Source organism: Acomys russatus, chromosome 32 (assembly GCF_903995435.1).
Source record: "Acomys russatus chromosome 32, mAcoRus1.1, whole genome shotgun sequence".
NCBI lineage: Eukaryota > Metazoa > Chordata > Mammalia > Rodentia > Muridae > Acomys > Acomys russatus.
The window spans coordinates 8,305,136-8,327,060 of NC_067168.1; the positions used below are offsets into that span (position 1 = coordinate 8,305,136).

At 43.9% G+C, this 21,925-nt stretch overlaps 1 protein-coding gene across 5 annotated transcripts in view; it reads right to left on the minus strand.

Annotated features, from left to right (window-relative positions):
* The window catches only part of Filip1 (filamin A interacting protein 1), a 155,809-nt gene that overhangs the window by 24,800 nt on the left and 109,084 nt on the right, over positions 1-21,925 (minus strand). For all 5 annotated transcript variants that reach the window (XM_051140684.1, XM_051140687.1, XM_051140683.1 and 2 more), the window contains exon 4: positions 18,375-18,553. In XM_051140684.1, coding sequence (XP_050996641.1) covers positions 18,375-18,553 — 179 coding nt within the window. The remainder of the gene's footprint in view (positions 1-18,374; positions 18,554-21,925) is intronic.

Genomic DNA, 21,925 nt, shown 5'->3' on the forward strand with positions numbered 1-21,925 from the left:
CAGTAAAAGAATGGATAGAGAAACTGTGGTACATTTACACTATGGAATACTACTCAGCTATTAAAAACAAGGAATTCCCGAAATTTGTGGACAAATGGATTGAACTAGAAATGATCATAATGAGTGAGTTAACCCAGAAGCAGAAAGACTCAAATAATATATATTCATTTATATCTGGACACTAGGCCAAGGGGCATGTCTCATGAAAGTCTTCACTTACCAGGAAAATGGGATAGTGGTGAGGACATCCTAGGGTGGGAGAAATACAGGAGATAGGGAAATAGATGGATCTACAGGGTCCTAGAAACCTACAAGAAGAACACTATGATGGGCAGATCTGGGCCCAGGGGTTCTGCTCGATCTATGGCACCAACTAAAGACAATATGTGCAGTCATCATCAAACCCCTACCCAGACCTAGCCAAGGGACAGAATATTCTCTACACTTAAGTAGAGACTAGGGACTGACTTTCACACGAACTCTGGTGCCCCTTATTTGGCTATGTCCCCTTGATGGGGAGGCCCGATGGCACTCAGAGGAAGGATAGCAGACTACCAAGAAGAAACTTGATACCCCAGCATCATATTCAAGGGAGGAGGTCCCCATCAGTCACAGTCATAGGGAAGGGGAATGGGGTGAAAGTGGGAGGGAGGGAGGAATGGGAGGATGCACAGGATGGGATAGCAATTGAGATGTAATATGAATGATTTTATTTTTCAATAAAAAAAAAAAAAAGAAATGGTGGGTCTTTCAGAATAGGACACAAGCTTTGGATCTTTATGAGTCTATTAAAATTATTTTTTCATTTATTGTCTATGTATGTGTATGTGGGAGGTATGGTACACATATGGCATGAAATGGAGGTCAGAAGACAAGATGGGGGGTGGTTCTCTTTTGCCACCATGCAGGTCACAAGGATTGAACTCAAGTCATCAGACTTGGCAGCAGGTGCCCTCACCAGCCGATCCAGTCACACCAGCACTTTCCCTTTGTCTTTTTTTTTTTTTTTTTTTTTGTCTTTCCTTAGTGGTGAGGATATATTTATAACACCACTATGTACTCTTCCTTCTTCCCTTCTTGTGACAACCACTACAATTTTAAACCATTGTCTCTAAATCTTTCATCCTAGCCCATTATAAAGAGCCAGAGAATTTAGTCAAATTGAGGTCAACTTGTTGCTAGCAGCTTTCTTGAGTTCCTCTCACTTCATTATGGACAACCTGTCAGCACAGCCATGGTTTTTTTTTTTACTGTAATTTACAGGCTCTAAACTGGAAAATATGAGCAATGTTATTACATATAGTTTGGTGGCATAACCCAACTAATTTAAATAACACAGATCACAGGCAGAGCACCTTGAAATTCTACTCCGTAAGATTTTGAGGAGTTATGTGTAATTCTGCTCTAAAATAGACATATAAACAATGTATCATAAGGTCTAGTTAATGAAAATAAAAAAAGAACGATGCAATTGTCTTGATTGCCAACTTGCCTACATCTGGAATTACCTAAAACCCAAAAGTGGAGGAACATACCAGTCAGGGACTTATGCTTAATTTGAAATGGAAAGATCCACTTCTAATCCAGATTTTGAGCAGGAAGACATAACTTTAATCCAGATCATTTGAACCAGGAAAACCAACCTCTAATCTGGGTCACACCTTCTGCGGGAAGTCTACATAAGGACACAGAAAAAGGAAGCGTTTGCTCTTAGCCTGAGTGTTCTTGCCTTGCTAGAAAGTGCATTCCTTGACTGGTATCGGAGCCTACTTCTTCAGAAATCCAGAATGTACTGAAGACCAGCTGAGACATCCAGCCTCATGAGCAAGCACTGGATTCTTGGACTTGCCAATGGCCAGCCATTGTTGGATTAGCTGGACCACAGCCTGAAGGACATTCTAATAAATCTTTCTATACACACACACACACACACACACACACACACGCATGTATACACACAAACTCACACACACACTCCTACACATTTAGTAAATTATCCTCATGAAGTGTATAGGGTTTCTTACTTGCTTAAAGAACATTGTGTGTATTTATACACTGTGGGGCGCTGCTGGAGAGGTTGAGTCTGGCCTATCTGGAAAGCCAACCAAGCTTGGTCTATTACAACAGGCTCCCTTTCTCAGCTGGACTCTCTTCCCCTCATCTGGGGGCCCCTAGATCTTCTAAGGAGCATCCACATAGGCCTCAGGGAGATTACAGACCAACCCATTACTGGTAAAACCTGTTCAGCAAGCACCTGGGAATTCCTATAAATACCCAACCCTATGCTAAGGAGATCCTAGCTTTCAGCAAATGACCTTTAATTGTACCTGGAAGTTCTTCCCCACCCATAGGGTAATTAAGTGCTGTGTTTTCTTTCTTGCATGTAAATGAGGTACTGTGCATTTAGATTACGTATCCTGGCACCCCAGCCCCAACAAATCAGACACATTCACCCTCAAACTCCTGCACACTGTCCAAGGCTTATAAACAAAGGTTGGCTGGCTTGCTCTCGTGCTTACGCCATTCCTCCACCATGACCATCCTAGACTCTATTTATTCTGAGGAAGAATTGCCACTGTACCCCTGGGGCTCGACTGCCAGTCAAGGCAGTCAAGGCAGTGATGGCAAAGCTGCCTTAGCAGCCGTTAAATTCCACTTTATTGCCGTGGCTAGCCCGGTGCTGACAGCTGGCGAATCACCCGCTTGGCCTGCCTTCTGGCAGGGTTTCTGGTGTCCTCCTGCATCCTCTGCCTGAAGAGTCCAGCCTGATGTAAGGATGGCCAGCTTGTGTTTAAATTTGCACTACCTCAGGAATGTGCTTACCCCTCCTAGTTGAGAAAGTCCCCAACTATTGTTAGCTCACTCAGAAAACCGCGCCTTTTCCTCCCGCCTATGCCCTTTCTCCCGCCTGCGCCATTACTTAGCCAATCGTTTTAAAGGTCAACTAACCAATCGTGTTTGTACTAGTCATCCCCTGCTAGTCCTGCTTCTGTGAGGGTATAAAAAGCCCTTGCTTCGGCTCTTTCGGGTCTTCCAACTCTTTTGAGCTTAGTGGACCCCGGCGTGTTGGCTCAATAAAATTCCTTTGCTTTCGCCGGGCGTGGTGGCACACGCCTTTAATCCCAGCACTTGGGAGGCAGAGGCAGGCGGATCGCTGTGAGTTCGAGGCCAGCCTGGTCTACAAAGCGAGTCCAGGGCAGCCAAGGCTACACAGAGAGACCCTGTCTCAAACCCCCCCCCCAAAAAAAAATCCTTTGATTTTTGCATCAACTCTGACTTCCAGGAATAGACTCAGGCGATGGGAGTCACAGAACACTTAAGCGGTTTCCTTAGAGATGCCAGCAATAGAAAAAACCATGCAGATGCATGTAGTTGTCTAGTGTCTGATGTCACATGGGACAATATCTTTCCTTGTGTTAATGTGGGCCCTCGCTCCCAAGGGATTTGCTTATGGTCACACAGATCACGAGGGAGATTTCCTAGGAACATTCAGACAAATGATGGCAACTCTCAAAGCTTCATTTTGCAGGGCAATGCATACATAGATTAAAGCACAAAAATCAGGTTTTTAACTTACTCATTTGGGGAGTTCCAAAAATAAAGGTATTGTAAAGCTTTTCACTAAGGTATATTAATCAAATTTGCTGTGGGCAAATTCATTTTCATAAGATTTGTTCAAAATAAAACAGACAATCTAAGTAGAAAATTTAGTAATTGCATAAGATCATTCATGTCCATGCATGTATTAACTCAGAAAAGCAACCTTCCCCCTTTTCAGAATGTATTGCTATTATATTTAAAGGCCTTTTTAAAAGCTCTTAAATATATGTTAATTTAAAGGTTTATTAAATATCTTTATAATTATGTTAAGACTTATCTAATTATTTTAGCCAATCTTGGCACAACTTTAAAGCTAATGAGAAAGAGAAAAAATAAAAAGTCAAAATGATAAAACTCTAAAACATTTTACATTGATTTCTGACTATTGTTAACCCAGACAAGAAAGAAAGCCGAACCCATTTCTGCTGTAGAAAGGGTAGTCAGTTTTATAAGTCACTGGGCAGGAATTGAAAATCCAGGCAGGTCAATGGTGAACCTATGGTTTCCATCACCACCTAACTTGAGATTTCTGTCACTTTTAGCACAGAGACAACATATTACAATAGAGTTGCACAAACTAAATCTGACAGTGCAGACCATGTGAAAACTAGATTCTTTTCTGACCAGCACCACTGATCACTAACTGTAAACTGTTTATTTTGATTCGCTTTGCAGAACTCAGTGTTCCTCAACATTTTGAAAAAAACCGCTAAAGCTGACTTTCTTTCCACCCTGTTTAACAGAGTCCGAACTTTACTGCCATACCCACTTTGAAATCAACCCTATTTGCCTAAGCATCTGTTATCACTGCTGCACTCAAGCGTTTCAGAACAAACAAGGCTTTCTTCAGGGCCCTGCACTGTAGTCCCGGCCAACTTTCACAAGACTGCCCCTGCAGAGGGAAAGGTCTGCAGCACATGCACAGAACCAGAACAACAGAAACAATGAAAGCAACATTTAGCCTTAAATTAGCGCTTCTCGCTTTGGTTTTGCGTACCAGGAATTATAAATGAGAAACTATGGTCACAGCTTGTAGAAAGGCTTCCTGCTAAAAAGCATCCCAGAGCACATCAGCTGAACTGATGGTAAAAGAAAAGAAAAACTTTCAATTTTGACACAAATTCCCCACGGTCTCTACAGAATGAGATATCCCCCTCCATCAGAAAATCAGTGCTCGGTCATACCACCACCTGCATCCTGGCTGGTTTCACTCAAAAGTTCTGAAGCATCGGGGGACAGTCACAATAAACATGACTTTGGAGGGTTGTCCCAAGCCATGGTCAGTAAAACCTGTAGCTGTGAGCTGAAAGCCTGCTGCTCTTCCTACAGTCCGTGTCAGTTAGTCAGGACTCTACAAAGGTCCAGACCCTGCAGTAACTCTGAAGGAAAAGAGTTCACTGCCAAGGAAGCCTCGCAACAAATGGAAAATGTGCACAGAAGGACCAGTGCTTAAATCACAGCAGATCTTGACTTCCTTACCTTCATACTAGAAAGTGTGTAGCTTTTTTTTTTCCCCCCCCCAAAGAAGGTACTGAAGTTTGCTCAACCGCTGCAGCCCCTTACATCCAGGGAATTAACATTCCAGCCTTGTCACCAGAACAAAGCAAGGTGGATGCTGTGTGCAGCGGCTTGGGACCACTAAGTGATGACGTCATTCTTCCCTTACGGGGCTCATTATTGTGCAGATTTACTCTGGGGCTGTGAGAAGAAAGGGTGGAGCCCTGGCCCCTCTTAGGAAGCTAACAGGAATCCTGCTCCATCCAGCCAAGGGGAGGAAGCTGAAATTGGAGAGGAAGAATGAGATAAAGAAGAGATATGTATAAAAAGTCCTCATTTTTTTCCCAAAGGGCTACACCATACAGTTCTACTCAATACAGGGTGGAATTAAAATGTAATCCCACCAGAACCTCATTTATGATTTCTCCAAGAGTAGAGAACTCAACCAAGCTGCCTGGCATTTGTATGTATGTGCCTATCTATTTGCATGTTTGGATGTGTGGGTACAGATGCATGAGGTATGTGCACATGTATGCACACGCATGTGAACACCCAAAGTTGACTTAAAGTGGCTTCTATAATTGTTCTCCACCTAATATATTGAGGCAGGGCCTTTACTGAATGTGGAGCAGCCATCTTGCTCTGGGATCCCCTGCCTCCACCTCCTATGAACAGGCTGGCCACTGTACCCACCTGGCTTTCGATGTGGGGTCTGGAGATCCCATCTCTGGTCCTTGTTAGGTCTCAAACCTGGACAAATGGCTAACTGAGGTGCCCATTAACCTATCTAAGTGGATACTGGCCACCACATTCCTACCTGCTACAGGTCATCCTGGCTGGCATACCCTGCCCCTTACCCTGAATTCTCCAGCCAGGGGACTGGGCTGGGTGCCCTTCCTCTAGCTATTCTTCCCTATATAATCACACCATTTTGGCTACGTGGCCTCTTTTGGCCTGGTGCCTTCCTGGCTTTTTGGCTCTTGTTTCCTTTTTCTACCCTCCCCCAACCGAGGCCCCTGCAACATGGCCTGTCCATTCCAGTCTGCTGGCCATGCCCACTTTAGACTCTCCCAGATATCCCTGCCTCTACCTGTATACTCTCCCTTGTATCTATAATAAGACCCCCAACCCCTTAGAAGCAATTGTGCCATTTATTTCTTTTTTTCTTTTTTCTTTTTTTTTCATTCAGTCCGTACAGTTGCTGTGCAAACAATTTACCTGCTGAGTCATCTCCCTAGCTCTGTCTCTAAAGTTTTTTTAACCTGATTTTCCCCCTTGAAAGTAATTTTAAGTGAAATAAAACAAAACACACAAACAGAAGTGAATCCAGCCAGCCAAATTCAGAGTGCCCATGATATCATTCCCAGAAAATGCTGAAGTCTACCCTACAATACATGTCTTCTATCTCCCCTGCCACCTTCAAAGAGGAAAGGTTTTAATATCTCTGGGAAATCTATTTTGTGTGGGTGTGTGTTTTACCTACATGTACACCATGTGTGTGCAGTACCTTTGGAGGACAGTAGGGAGTATCTGATTCCATGGGACCAAGTTATAGACAGTTGTGGGTGTTGGGAATCAAACCCTGGTCCTCTGGAAAAGCGGCCGTTGCTCCAGTCCTTTGTTTCTCTTCTTCCTTCTTTCTTTCCTTCCTTCCTTCCCTCCTTCCGTTCCTAGTGTGTTCTTCCCTCCCTTACTTTCTGAGTGATGAGTTCAAATACTGCAGTGTACCCTTTTTTTAAGCACAAACCCAAGGATTATATTATGCATTGCACTTGTGCTATGAAATTACAAAGAAAAATATAACACCAGGCAATTTAGTTAGATTAACCTTAAAGTGAATAGAATTAAATGGAATTAAATGGAAAGTAGGCTAAAGATTTCAGATGCACCTCATGTTACATTAATGTAAGCCACTGTGCTACAGCATAAAAGGAAATACGAGGAAAAAGTTTAGGATCCCACTTCCCCCTACTCCTCATGTCTACTCACACCTTTGCTTTCAGAATATGTCTAATTTCTTCGTAGTGTAGATTGAGTATAATCCTTACTGCATGTTTTAAGGCTACAGTACTAAGTAAATAGAGTGCTCCAGTTACAGAATTACTTTGGTTGAAGTTACATAAAACAACATTCACTGTTAAAGTAAAACAGCAGATATTTAGTTATCAATGTTAATATAAATGGGGAAATGAAAAAGGAAAGGAATGAAGGTCACTGCCTATGGTTGTTCTGCTGGGTGGGGGGGCTTCTTGATTGACAACTGAATCTGGACTTGGCAATACTTGGTAGATGGCTAATGATATGCTTTCTGACACCTCTGGCTTTAGTGTGCTGCAATGCATCATGAGGAAACAGGTTTTAACCTGCCAGGGTGGTGTGAAAATTACAGAAACTGGGAAACTTGAGATCTGGAAACCTGACCCACGGTGGGCCAACAATACATAAATAATAATATGCTTGTGCATAGCTTATTTATTTTAATAATAATTCCTTAGTAAAAATATAAGTAAGTGATCTGATTTTGACACAGACACCATAATAAACCTCTGTGCTAAAGAGGAACCAAGGAGTCAGAACTGGTTTCTCCTTGGTGGCATCCTGCACTCACTAAGTTTCTGAATATTCAAACATGAGTTAACGGTCCCAGGGAGATACTGATCATGCTCAAAACCTTAATAAAATCAAGAGTTAGAAACAAGTGATAACAGCCAGAGGAAATATCTTAATATCTCTGGGCAATCTTTTTTAAAATACCATGACTTCCAATCATGGATATGTTTTATTTTCTTTAACACCACTAAGTGACAGCATTCAAGATTAATTTAGACCCCATTGCTGACTCATTAAAATGAATTTTTATGATTATTAATTAATAGCTTCTCAATAGATGATAACAGTTATTAGGAGGCTCTTGGAGCTACAGTAAATGTTTAACTCTCCTTAGAGTGACAGTGTCTAGAAATGTCCCCTTATCAGGTCCTGAAAAGCAGGGATTGTGTGGGAAGGATTGTAAGCTTTGCACAGGTGAAAGCAGTCTTGGTGGGCTTTGCCCTTGGACACACAACGGATACTCCCTGAGATTAACCTTGAGATAGACTGGGTGGAGCCATCCTGGGCCTGGAATTCAGGAAGTGGAGCTGGGGACTCCACCTGGACTACTGTGTTTCTAATGGACCCTCAATGGGAGAGGGAGACTGCCCCTTGCACGTGAAAGACAGGCAGGCTGAGAGGAGAGAGGAGCAACAGGTTCAGACCCGGCTTGAGTGCGTGGATCGGGAAAAGGATCAGCAAACAGGCCAGAGACACCTAGGGACTCGTCCCACGGAACAGATACTGGAAGGTTCACTCTTTTTTCCCTTTAACCTTTCTTCCCTCTTGTGTAAGATAGTTGACTTGTATAATAAAGTTTAATTGTTAAGAAACAGAGCCAACAGGATTGCGTCTCTCTGAGCGGTTCTACTTTGAGAAAGTATATTATATGCACTTTCACAATAAACACTTAATCAGCAGGAGCAGAGCAGGCGTTGTGCTGGACACTGGGAACACACAGTGGACAAGGTAGGCAAAGTCCTTCTCTTGGGAGAGCCACACTCTAATGCTAAGTGCCTGGAGGAAGAGGGAAGAGAGTTGTTCAAATGATGTAATCACGGTGCTCACTCAGTAAAAGCCTCGCCTAAGGAGTGGCATTTGAGGTTGAAGAATTACAGGAAACTGGCCATGCAAAGGGCAGAGATCAGGGACTCCAGTCAAATTACAGCAACAGAAAAGAGTGAGGTTGGCAGGACCCAGTTTGCTCTCCAGTCATAAAGACTAGGACTTTAGTTTGATAGCTCTGTTATACAAACTATACATAAAAAGTTTACTGGAGAGTAAAGAGGATATGGGTTAAGCAATCCATCTAAAAATTGCCTCCCAAGTCAGCACTGCATTGGTGCGTAGACAGGAGTTCACTTTGGGATAGGGCAGTGGCAGTGGTTCTGGAAGAAAAAGACCAAATTCCAAATTTTAGTTTGGAGTCAGAATCAATGCAACACCTTGGTATCTGCATTTGGGAGGCTAAGAGATAACGAAAAATCAGGATGAGGTTCTAACAGAAAAAGCCACTCCAGGAGGAATGGAGTTTAGGAACTAGCCAAGAGCTCTGCTTAGAACACATTGAGTTTGAGAAGCATAGTTAGTATTCAAAAGGGCAGGCAATATGGACAGTATAGATGTTTATTCAATTGTCACTTACTTAATTAAATATTGTTTCATTTAAAGACTAGCTTTTCCCCTCCTAAATAATAGCCTTTCTTAAACTTTTGAGTGCAAATTAACCAAAATGTATACTTCAGTGTTCTATAATGTACTTGGTAAGTATTTGTGGGATTTTGATTCCCCATGCTGAGTCTTTTTTTTTTTTTTTTTTTTTTTTTTTCCCCACGCTGAGTCTGAAGTGGGCCAAGAATGGTCAAGTTTTTCAGAGTGCTGAATTTGAATACAGAGCATCTTCTGGCTGGCCATCAGATTCACTACTGAATAGTTGGCTCAAAGCTGAGTCTTCTCAGGATTACTCCTGATTCAAACTGGTCACAAAAGCAGGTGATAAAAAGGGCAGGGTACCTGAGCACTTGTGAGAAAGACTGAGCTTAGCTTATGGCAAGCAGGAAGTCTGTGTGTCACTTGCCCCCACAATGAGCATGCACCTCAGGTTCTGCTCTGTATTGTGAGGAGTGGGCGCAGGGAGGAGCAAGGTAGAGAGAGCAGACAAGAACAAGACCACAGGATGAAAGCCTGGAGCTTGAGCTCTACAGTTGAGGTAGAGATGGCTTCTTCTGGGATCTCCTCCTAGAGGCATAGAGATGCATTACGTTTATATGTAAGCGTAGCACCACACATAACTATGCCTCTTTCTTTGAGACAAATGTAACCCCAGGTCCCCATGAATGACAAATATCAGCAGATGTCAACCAAACCTGAAAGCAGTGGGGAGCTGAGCAAATCAGAAAGTACTGGAGCGGGGAGAGAGGGAAGGAGGGAGGGAGGCGGGCATAGTTCAGGGTGTGGAGTGAGGATGCTTGCATGATTAGAATACAGCATTTGATGAAGGCTAAGAAGGCCAAAATACTGTCCCCTTCTACTCACATACTGGATGGAGGAGAGCCATAGCCCATCACTTCCAGCTTCCTTTATAGTTCAGATCAGATTCATGTGTTTTCTTAATCATTTAAGGAAAAGCTAAAGCTGAGCACGGTACACACCTGTCATCCCTGCGCTTGGAAGGTGGGGGTGACAGGTGACAGGAAGGACGGGAGACGGGCACCTTATCCTATTTGGTCTAGAGCACATTGGACTTCATGCTGTAGCAAGGAATCTGCAGGCCGCACGGTTAACCCTTTGTTCTTAGTTATCCTTTAAGGGAGATGTGAAGCTCTGCAGCTTTGGGAATGTGTCACCCAACTGCACAGAGAAGAGGGGAATGAGGGGAAAGTGCAGGCAACAACATGCTGAGGAGCAGCAACATCAAAAGCGCAGACAGTGTTGATTGATGGGCCAGGGAGACAAGGCTGAACTGTGTGGAACAGTTAACTGCCTTTGTTTGTGGTGTAGCTAGAGATTTAGCCTTGCCAGATTGCCAGCTCTCCAGGTAGAGCATAGCTTTATTCAATTCAATTCCTGTCTCTGGTTTTTGGAGTCTGTGGTGCCAGGCAAGACAAGCTCCAGTAATCCAGTTATTGAGGCAAAATAAACAGGAGTTTGGGGTCATCCTTGGCTACATATTGAGTTCAACGCCAGCTTGGGCTACAGGAGACTCTGTCACACAAATCAGAAAAATAGTCTAATTAGGCACGGCGGAGCATGCTTGCAATCCTAGCACTTGGGAGGTAGAAGCAAGAAGAGCATCAGAAGTTCAAGGCCACCCTCAGGCACATAACAAGTTTGAGACCAGGCTGGACTATGTGAGACCTTATCTCAAAATAATCAACCAAGTAAACAACAAACAAACAAAAGCAACCATTTAGTAAGCACTTTCTCTTCAGGAGCTACACAGAAATAGGAATAAAATCTTTATGGCACAGTATTTCTGAACTTGAGAGGAACCAGTTGACCACTAGTTTAGCTCAAATTCAGTCCCTGAATATTATTTAGCTAGTTTCCTGGCTAAGAGCTTACATCCAAGAACTAAATATGTTAAGTGTTGAGCATGAAAGACCCAACCTTTGATTAATCTTTCCTGTTCAAACATTTCACCATCAGGAAGCACTTTCAAAACACAAGAATTCTTGGAAAAGAGACTGCACACTTGGTTAAGGAGCCAGAGGAGAGCAAACTGCAAACACTGGAAACACCACCACCCAAGTTCCAGCTCCCTCTCAGAGTCCAGGACATGGAATGCTAATGCAAGGACCTTCTACCCTGGACAATAGAAACCTCTGTGGTCACTCCCTACAGTGCTAAGACACAGCACGTATTCCCAGGACTTTCCATAGCTCTTTCTTGGTGTGTGGACAGTAAAAACACTGACCTGATGTTTTAATGGTGACAGCTGGCTACCAATTTAGAACAGCACTATAGAGTTTGTCATTCAACAGAGTGATCTAACCTACCACGCTCTCAAGATCTGATTTTATCCACAGTGCCGAGAAGCGACATTCACGCAAAATGCAACATAAAAGGAATAAAGTCTGTGGTCAGGTGCTGTAGCTTGCCACTTTTATATTGGTTGTTTTTGCAACTTAAATCCACCCCCTTTTTTTTCTGTCTGGAACTTATAAATCTTGTTAATGCTTCAGTTAATATTTTTTTTTAATTGAAAACTGGTTTTGCATGTTCTGACATAAAGCTTGGCAGTCAGAGAGATCATAACACCCAACTTGACAACTGTCTGGAATGTGAACAATAGAATCAATGCATCGGTAGATCAGAGCAATGTAAGCAAATCAGGAGAAACTGATATTGTTTGTTGGAATTCTATACCATAAATAGCAATAATTTTAGATGAAATATAAACTATAATACTAAAAAAGAGTGCCAGCTACTATCAGTCCATAGTACCTTTATGACAGAACATAGGCAAATATTACTATCAAAACTAATATGATGAGCATTGTTAGAACTCACATACTCCAAAGCGAAGGAGCACAGGAAACAGCAGATAGGCACAGGCTGGATGCCCAGAGCATCCTAAGCGTTGTGGCGTTGTTCTTGACTCCTAGGCTCCCCGTGCTCCAGTAGGAGGCTAATGTTTGATTTTTCTTTGTTTTCCCTTCTTGGGTTTTGTTGCTTACTGCTCTTTCCTTTTATAATGCTTCAAGGGACAGTCACAGTGGGTTAGGTAGTTACTATCCAACACAGTACACAACTTAGTGGGGTTCTCATGCCAGGGCACTGCAGAGACCCTAGTTTTTCTTGTGTCTAGGCCAGTGGCTCTCAACCTTTGTAATGCTGCCACCCTTTAATCCAGTTCTTCATGTTGTGGTGACCCTACACCATAAAGTTGTTTTCATTGCTACTTTATAACTGTAATTTTGCTACTGTTATTAATCATAATGTAAACACCTTGTTTTTAGGTAGTCTTAGTTGACCCCAGTGGAAGTATCACTCAACCCCACAAAGGACTTGCCACCCCCAGGTTGAAACCCACTGGTTTAAGCCATCAATGATTTCAAACTAGATGCTTTAGAGAAACATCTGAGTCAATGTTGAAATATGAGGGTATATTATTAAGGTCAGGGTTTTGTCCTTTGAAGGCATAAGGTTATTGTGTAATTCAAATGCTGATTTCTGTACCCTCCCCCCATATCTGGTTGCAATCCTTGTTCTGAGACTCTCCTGTCTCAATGTTGTATAAACACTGCTCCCCAATTGTCCCCTGATATGTCAATAAAGCAACTTACAGCCAATCCCTGAGCAGGGGAGAGAGTAGGGATGGACTTCCTGCTAACTAAGGCAGAAGGAGTTAGAAGAGGAAGTAGGGGATTCAGCCATGGAGAGATCCATAAGACATCAGGAGAGAGCTGGAACAGGGAAAGTTACAAAGTACAAGTATCTCTGGGAGGAAGCCCAATTAGCTTAGAGGGTTAAGAATAGAGTAATAACTGCTCAGTTATTGTGCTGTGGAGCTCATTAGTAAACAAATATAAAAGAGTCTTGATTATTTGTGTGATAGCCAGGTTTAGAGAGAAATCCAGAAACAAACACAGTGTTACAGAAATAAAACTAGCAGTCCTGAGCTGGGCGTGGTGGCGCACGCCTTTAATCCCAGCACTCAGGGAGGCAGAGGTAGGCAGATCGCTGTGAGTTTGAGGCCAGCCTGGTCTACAAAGTGAGTCCAAGATGGCCAAGGCTACACAGAGAAACCCTGTCTCGAAAAACCAAAAAAAAAAACCAAAAAACAAAAAAAACCTAGCAGTTCTTTGCCAGAAGGAAAGAAAGAAGGGTGAGAGAAGGAAGGGAGGGAGAGTGTGAAGAAGGGAAGAAGGGAGAGAGAGAAGGAGAGTGGACATCAGTCTGGCCCATACTCTAAAATGGAGTTCATCAGCCTGAGGTGAACTTCAACTTTCCATGGAAGTCAAAGCTTGTTCTTTGCAGCCAGCAGTCCCTACCCATGGATGTCATGTGCTGAAGCACAGACAGGGTTCTGCTTCATTCTATTATGGTCTGGCTCAGGAAGTACTCGAGTCGGACACTTGTGTGACTTTTATCTAGATAACTGTCCACTTATCCATCTGTCTGGTGGTAACCAGGGTTTACTAGGTCAAAATAAAATAACATCCTCATGAAAGGTACAACTTCTAAATGCTTCATCAGAGGTCTTTTTGAGCCAGGTGTCATGGCATACACCTATAATCCCAGCACTTGGGAGGCAGAGACAGGCAGATCGCTGTGAGTTCGAGGCCAGCCTGGTCTACAAAGCAAGTCCAGGACAGCCAAGGCTACATAGAGAAACCCTGTCTCCCATGTCTTGAAAAAAATAAAAACAAAAATCAAACAAACAAACAAAAAAAAAACAGAGGCCTTTTTGGTGAAAGAACAAAAAAAAAAAAAAAAAAAAAAAAAAAAAGTGTTTTCGGAGCTTTCTAGGAAGGGGGTGGAGTGGAGAAGAGCACCAGGAGAGGGAGGACGAGGATCTGGGAGAGGAATGAGGAAGAGTAAGGAGAGAGTGGCTAGGAAACCCAGAGAGGCAGGGCTACCACATGGGCAAGCCAATGTGCTGCCAGCTCCTAGAACATAGAGCACAGATCCTCACGTCAAAGCAAAGGAGAACTGACCCAGAGCATTTTCGAGGCATAGTTTCCAGACTCCTCAAGTCTCCACTGCCAAAGAGTCAGGCATGCTTCAAATGTGGAAGGAAGCCAGAGTGCCAGCCTGAGTTATCAGGAGCCTACAGGGCTATTTAATAAGGTCCACAGGTGCTGTGGTTCAGTCAGGAAAGCTCCATGGTTACTGTTCTTCCAGAGGGCCTGGGTTCAATTCCCAGCACCCACATGGCAGCTAATAACTGTAACTTCAGTTCCAGGGCATCTGAAACCTTCACACTGACATGCATGCAGGTAAAAACCCTGGTGCACATAAAGTAAATAAACAACAACAACAAAGAAAATAAAGCAGTATATAGACAAAGATGAACTAAAAACCCCATTGAATTCTTCCCTAACATGTCAGCTGGGTGACATGCCCCAGTGACGCTAGCCCATGACAGTATGGAAGGCTTGTTAAGTAGATTTCTAAAATTACCCGACTCTAGACTGTATACATAGTACCTTGTTCAGGAAAGGTGACCCTTCATTAAACAGCCCAGAAAGACAGGGAGGGTAAGAATTGTCCCTTTGGGGTTGACACACATGCCATGGTTGCATAAACAAGTCTGAGACTGTAGACTGCACACGAAAGGCTCTCCATGGTGCATTAGTTTTCTTTCCACTCTAGCTACACACAGAGAGTGACCAAGCTCAGAAGAAACTCAGAGGCACTCCTTCCATCCGTGCAGCCAAGTTAGACTAAATGAACCAGCACCACTTCCGGCAAGTCAGCTTCAACAGAGAAATCGCAGGAAGGACGGACAGACAGCTGGTTCTAAACAGTCTAGAAAGCATTCCAAAATAACTCATTGCCAGTACCTTAAATTAATTTGAATTCACGATTCATTTCATTTCACTTTTTTTTTTCTCTTTTTTGTTTTCTTTTTCTTTTTTGTTTTTTTGAGACAGGGTTTCTCTGTGTAGCCTTGGCTGTCCTGGAACTCACTTTGATGGCCAGGCTGGCCTCAAACTCAGAGATCCACCTACCTTTGCCTCCCGAATGCTGGGAATAAAGGTATGCACCAACACCACCTGGCTTTAGTTCACATATTTTTATGTTATATATTTCTGTGGTGTTGTGGATCACACCCTGGCTTTTTTATTTTGTTAAAAGCCAGGGTTCTCCTACAGAGGCCCCCACCTACCCGCTACCTCCCACCCACTACCTCTATTGTTATATCATATATAAAAAAGCTCATCACTTTCAGCTATTTCAAGAAGTTAGCAGTAAATACATTGCTGTTTTTCCTGAAAGTTTTACAACAGAAAGATGACTATTGTAGGTACATGAATGTATAATGTGTTTAAAACCTGGCTTGTGATACCTGTTGGATCCAGATTTTTTCAATGAGGTATGTGTGTTTTGTCTGCATGTATGTATGTACATCTGTGTTCAGTACCTGTGGAAGCCAGAAGAGGGCACAGGAAGCCCTGGGAATACAGTGGCAGCTGGTTGTGAGCCACCATATAGGTTCTTGGAACCAAACTAGGGTCCCCTGAAAAAATAGTAAGTGTTTTTAAGCTTTGAACCATCTCTCCAGTGCTTGGGTTTTTAAAGATAGTATCTAAGGTAGCCCAGGGTGTCCTCTAATTCACTATGTAGCCAAGGCTAGCCTTACATTCTGATTCTCCTGCCTCTAATTCCCAAATGCTGGGAGGCCAGAGAGCTGGGACAGGGAGGTCTGGCTGCCCTAGCAGGCCTTCCCGTCATGCTCTGGATGCAGGACACAGCAAGCTTTGTTTGCTGGATCTATACGTTAAGACTGCAGAGTCCTCAGACTGAGGGTGGGGGCTTTTTCTCCCTGGTTACCCAGAAATGCCAAACCAGCTCATCTGTTCAAACACAAAGCCAGTAAGCCTTGGCTTACTGCACTTTAAAAGAAACACAAAGAAACTGTAAATTAGGAATGTAAGACATAAAACTTCATTGCTTTCTTTCATTTCTCCCTCTCTTCAGGGGAAGTTTTAAACCCAGTAAGAGGTAACATTACCAATTACATAAGCTTTGTAAATTCAACCTGTTCTGTATTGTGCACTGGGTTTTGTTTGGTTTTGGAGACAAGGCTTCATTTAACACAGCCTGACCTTGAACTTGTTATGTTGCATAGTCTGGCCCTGATTCTTTTGCCTCCACCTCCCAAGGGCTGGGGTTCCAGGCAGCTCAGTATCAGTGGTTTCAAACACAATAGAAGTCAACGAAGTAACAATTTGGCTGAAGGACAAAAATAATTATTTAAAAGAATGAGACCAGCAGCTACATAGAAAGGTCTCTGCTTCCTGCTGACAGTCTGGTTTGAGGAAACCCGGTGCCACCAGATTGGGTGTGTAGGTGGACACTAGGGATCAGAGGAAGCCCTGGATGAGAGAAGTCTTCAGTGACTGTATTGTTGACATGTAGATAGCCACGTCTAGGACTCTAATGTCTCAGTCCCAGAGGAGTGTCAAAACCTTTTCCAGGTGAGGCTCAGAGGGATGGCAAAACCTTCCTCCTGGGAAGGGCAAACCAGTTTGCACAAAAACTAGCAACTGCAGCTTCCTCCCACAGGATGTTTACAGTGTAAGACGAATAACCCACAGAAACCTCCTAGAGAGACTAGCCAACCCCCCTGCCCCACACCAGCCGCCCTGTGCTGAACATAGTGAACACACTAAAGCTCTGGGTTGCAGCCGTAGCAGGTGCCATTCCATAGGCGTGCACACACCACACCTGAGCACAGTTTTTCTGTATGTGTGTCTGTCATGTCTTCACTTCCTTACCTCCCCTAGTCAGGGCCCCGAGACCCAAGTCTGGTGGATCATGACAGAACATAGCGTTTGTTTGGTTCCTTAAAGTTTTAAACGGTGCTACCCAGGGCTGGAGAGTGGGCTCAGCAGTTAAGAGCACTTGTTGCTCCTGTGGAGGATGTGGGCTTGCTTCCCAGCGCCAACAGTGCAGCCCACAATCATCTGCACCTCCAGTTCCAGGGGATCTGAGGCCCTTTTCTGACATCCTCTGGTACCAGGTAAGCATGTGGTACACACCCACGTAGGCAAAACACTCATACCCATATAATTTTTTTTTAAAGCATGTAACCTTTTAAAATTAAAAAGGGACAAATTTATATCCAACCAATATTACAATGTTCTATTCTGGTATTAACGCAGAAGTTCACTTATGAGCAAGCTTAAGAATTTTTTTTTAAGTAGATTTCAACACCAAAGAGAAAAATTACATTATTTCAAATCATAGGCAGTGAGTTAAGAAGGCTTTCAAATGTAGGGTCTTTATTGATCAAATCCATAGACAAACCGCCTAGGTTTCTTCCCAGCCTTATGATTTTCAGGCTCTACACAGCTTGGTGAGAGCCAGGCAGCTTACTTATGTGCACATCTAAGACAGCCATGTGATAATCTCAGATAAAAGTCTTCCCCAACCCCACTACAAAGCATCAGAGACCAGAATAAGACCCCGGACACCTGTCCATGGTGTCACATGATCATCTTGAAAGCCTTTGACAAAATCCAGTTTGTCATCATGATAAAAGTCGTAGAGAATGAAAAACCAGAGCGAATAGACTTCAACATAACAAAACCTATATGTGAAAACTGCACAGCCAATGCCGTCATAAATGGAGAAACACTTGAGCTAATCCTACTGAAGTCAGAGAGAAGACAAAGCTGTCCACTCCTTTTCAATATGTGGGTCTGACTTCTTTTCCTAGGTGCATCCATCCTTTTCATTTCACTCTCTTGCTTTTTTTTTTGGAGGCAGGGTTTCTCTGTGTAGCCTTGATTGACCTGGACTCACTTTGTAGACCAGGCTGGCCTCGAACTCACAGCAACCCGCCTGCCTCTGCCTCTGCGTCCCGAATGCTGGGATTAAAGGCGTGCGCCACCACACTGGGCTCACTCTCTTGCCTTATTGCTTGAGCGAGGGAGTGCCTTGAGCCTGGTCTCTGTTGTGGGTCATCTAGGAAACGGGGAGGCAGGGGTGATGTGTGCCCGCGTGCAGGTTACCTCTCTCGCTCCTGCTCCAGCAGGTTGGTGAAATCGTCGCTTTTGTTCATGTAGTCAGTGTGCCTGTGCTTCTCGTTCTCCAGCTCGTACACGGTGCGCCGGTGGCACTTCTCGGCCAGCAGCAGCTGCTCCAGCATGCGGCGGTATGTCTCCTTCTGCTTTTCCTCCAGTCTGTCCAGCTGAGAGAGCGCAAAGCCGGGAAAGAGTTTACTAAGTGACGTCATCTACAGCGACTGTAAACTGTTAGACAGGTCTAGGGGCCGATGACCAGATGGATGAAGAACACTGGGAGGGAAACTGCATGCTATCACCTTCTGGTATTTTCTTGATGCCAATTGGCTGTATAAACTAGCCATAATACCTGGCCTTGTAGCACGCGCCTTTAATCCCAGCACTCTTCCTTAGCTGGGAGAGATGAAGATACAGGTAGACCTGTTCTTCGAATACTTTACGAGATTTGTCAAAAAGCACAGACGTTTAAGTGCCAAACTGTAGTTAGTGTAGGTCTTTCATGCAGACATCATAAATATCTACTCCAAAGCAAAGAGAAGAAAAGAGGGTGAAGCCACCTCCCTTTGATTTTGGGTCCCACAAGTGAGTGATCCATTCGGGATGAATAGTTCTTACATCTGTAAAGATAACGGTACAGCCTTCCTGAACCGGTAGGGCAAACACAGCAAACAGCTCTCCCCAGGAGGCTTGAAGAGTTGTTACCGGGATTGAGAGTGGATTTTAGTATGTCTGTTCCGATTGGAATAGTGTGTGTGTGTGTGTGTGTGTGTGTGTGTGTGTGTGTGTGTGTTCACATGAAGGTGACCATACCAAGGCACTAATGTGGAGGACAATTTGCACAAATCAGTCCTTTTACGACGTGGCTCTCGGGAATTGAACTTAACTTTTCTACTTCGGTGGCAAGCACCTTTACCCGCTGAGCCATTTTGCTAGTCCCCAGAAGTGGGCAAACTTGAGAAATGGAGCAGTTTCAGTATGTTTTATGTCAAATGATCATAGCTTAGGAAATGGTTTTAGCTGGAGGAAGAGGAGGAAGAGGAGGAGGAAGAGGAGCAGGAGGAAGAAGAAGAGGAGGAGGAGGAAGAAGAGGAGGAGGAGAAGCAGCAGCAGCAGTACTTGGGCTTAATTAAAAGCACAGAGAAAAGAAAAGCAATAAGACACAAAAATTTGTGGCGCACACCTTTAATCCCAGCACTCGGAAGGCAGAGGCAGGCGGATCGCTGTGAGTTCGAGGCCAGCCTGGTCTACAAAGTGAGTCCAGGATGGCCAAGGCTACACAGAGAAACCCTGTCTCGAAAAACAAAACAAAACAAAACAAAACAAAAAGACACAAAAATTTTAAGATAGCCGTGAAAAAGGAGGAAGCCACTTGAAGAAACGAAATGAAATACTAAAAACAAAGAAAAATAACTCAGCTGCACTTTCCAAAGCAGGGAAAAAAAAAAAAAAAAAAAAAGCAGAAGGTATTTATTGATTGGCTGGGACAAATTGCCCTATTAGTAGCTGATGTGTGAGAAAAAAAATTAGCTATAAGGATGACTGGTACCCAGTAGGCTCAAGTCACACAGGCCTCAGAAGGCATGGAGGCCATAGGAGCTGGGGAAAGGGTGAGGGCTGGTCTGTAGCTCAGGAACAGAGCTGGGCACAGGTGTGGCATGAGCCAGGCCACAAGTTTGAGTCTCTGCAATGTAAAACAAATAAATATCCCTACACACTAGGTCTCACTGAGCTACCCAGTAGGGACTCACTGAAGATCAAGCAGTGAGCCGGACAGGATGGGCTGCTTTCCCTTGGCGAGGCATTAAATAGCAAAGACTAAATCCTCAGGAATCTCCCATCAATAATTCCAGAATATCAAAACTCAAAATTCTTACGCAGAACTCCAAGAAAACATGAAGGTTTGGTTTCTTTCCTTTTAGTTCCTTACTCTGCCCAGCCTCGGCGGAAGGATCACAACTGATTATCCTGTGATGGCTCAGCGAAATGACCTGGCTGTACTGTATTAGCATTTTCAGTCTTACTAATACATCCTACAATCTAAATGTTCTATTTTTTTTAACAACTTCAAGGGTTTATTAGGATATACACAATTATCATAATACCAATTTATTTCATACTTACACACTTAAAGACTGTCTTTAGGGCCTGGAGAGATGGCATAGAGGCTAAGAGCACTGAGAAGCTGGTGTCTGCTCCCAGGACCCCTGCTGGGCACACTGCTTGTTACTCCAGTTCCAGGGGAGACCAAGAGAGTCAAACATCTCTGGTCTTTCCAAGTACCTATACACAAGTACACACACACACACATACACACACTCTCACTCTCTCTCTCTCTCTCTCCCTCTCCCTCTCCCTCTCTCTCTCTCTCTCTCTCTCTCTCTCTCTCTCTCTCTCTCTCTCACTTTAAAAGTCCTAGTTCTGTTTTTGTTTGTTTTCGTGGTAGTGGGAATTGAACCTGTAAGAAGAGTTGGAGTCAGGGACCAAAAGGTACAATGGTGGCAGAAAACTTGTTCTCTTTTCATCATTCCATTGCAGGATTTCATTTGATGCTGTGGGGAAAAGCAGATTCCCTCTGCCTGTCTCTCCCTCCATCTTTGGGTCTCTGTCTCTCTTCTCTCTCTCTCTCTCTCTCTCTCTCTCTCTCTCTCTCTCTCTCTCTCTCTCTCTCTCTCCCATCTCTGTCTCTTGTTTCTCCCCTATGGAGAGCACTGAGAAGAGAAAAAAACAGAAAAGCAGGCCTAGCACCACCAATCCCAGGACAGCTCGCAGCTGCTCATTCCCCACTCCCCCCACCCCCCCACCCCTGCGGCCTTTCTCTCCGTAGGTGGTAGGTGGGACCCTCTGGCTGGGCACCCCTCCTGATGGTCATCCGAAGCCCCTCTCTGTGTACCATTTTCAGAGTTCCATGACTTAGGGGTAGTGATTCTGGTTAAACTGTCTGCTCTGATGGCTCACCTCTCCCTTGGGTTAGCAGAGTCACCTCAAGCCCTAACCTTGGGAGAAAAGAATTAGGAAGCTTAAACTGAGTTTTGTAATGCCACTTGTCACTGCCATCACCGTCATCACTGTAACACTGATGTTTTTACTTCTACACATATGTCTTTTATTCCTCAACTGCACCCACATGTGGAAGAACTTGAGGCTATGAATTACCATGCCCAGATTCACACCAACACTAATGGCTAGTAGTGCCTGAGTGTCTAGACCGTGTCAGATGCAATGCTAAAAGCTAAGCAGGCACTGGTCGTTTGGTCCTCACCTCACCACTGTGATGTGTATGCTGTGGATACTCTCCAACCCCACAGGGTTTAAGGAGCTGAAGTGGGCTCTCAAAACCGTACACACACTGCTGGGTCTCAAACGTGAACGTGGATCCAGCCTGTTATCTGAACACTGCCCCACAAACAACTGTTTTGCATTGTAGGGAAAGCAGAGAAAAGGGATCTGTATCAATTAGAAAATTATGGAGCTGTTACTCTGTTTTGAATACGATCTAAATCAGATTTTGCCAGTGAGCTAAGTTAAAGCTTAAATTTAAA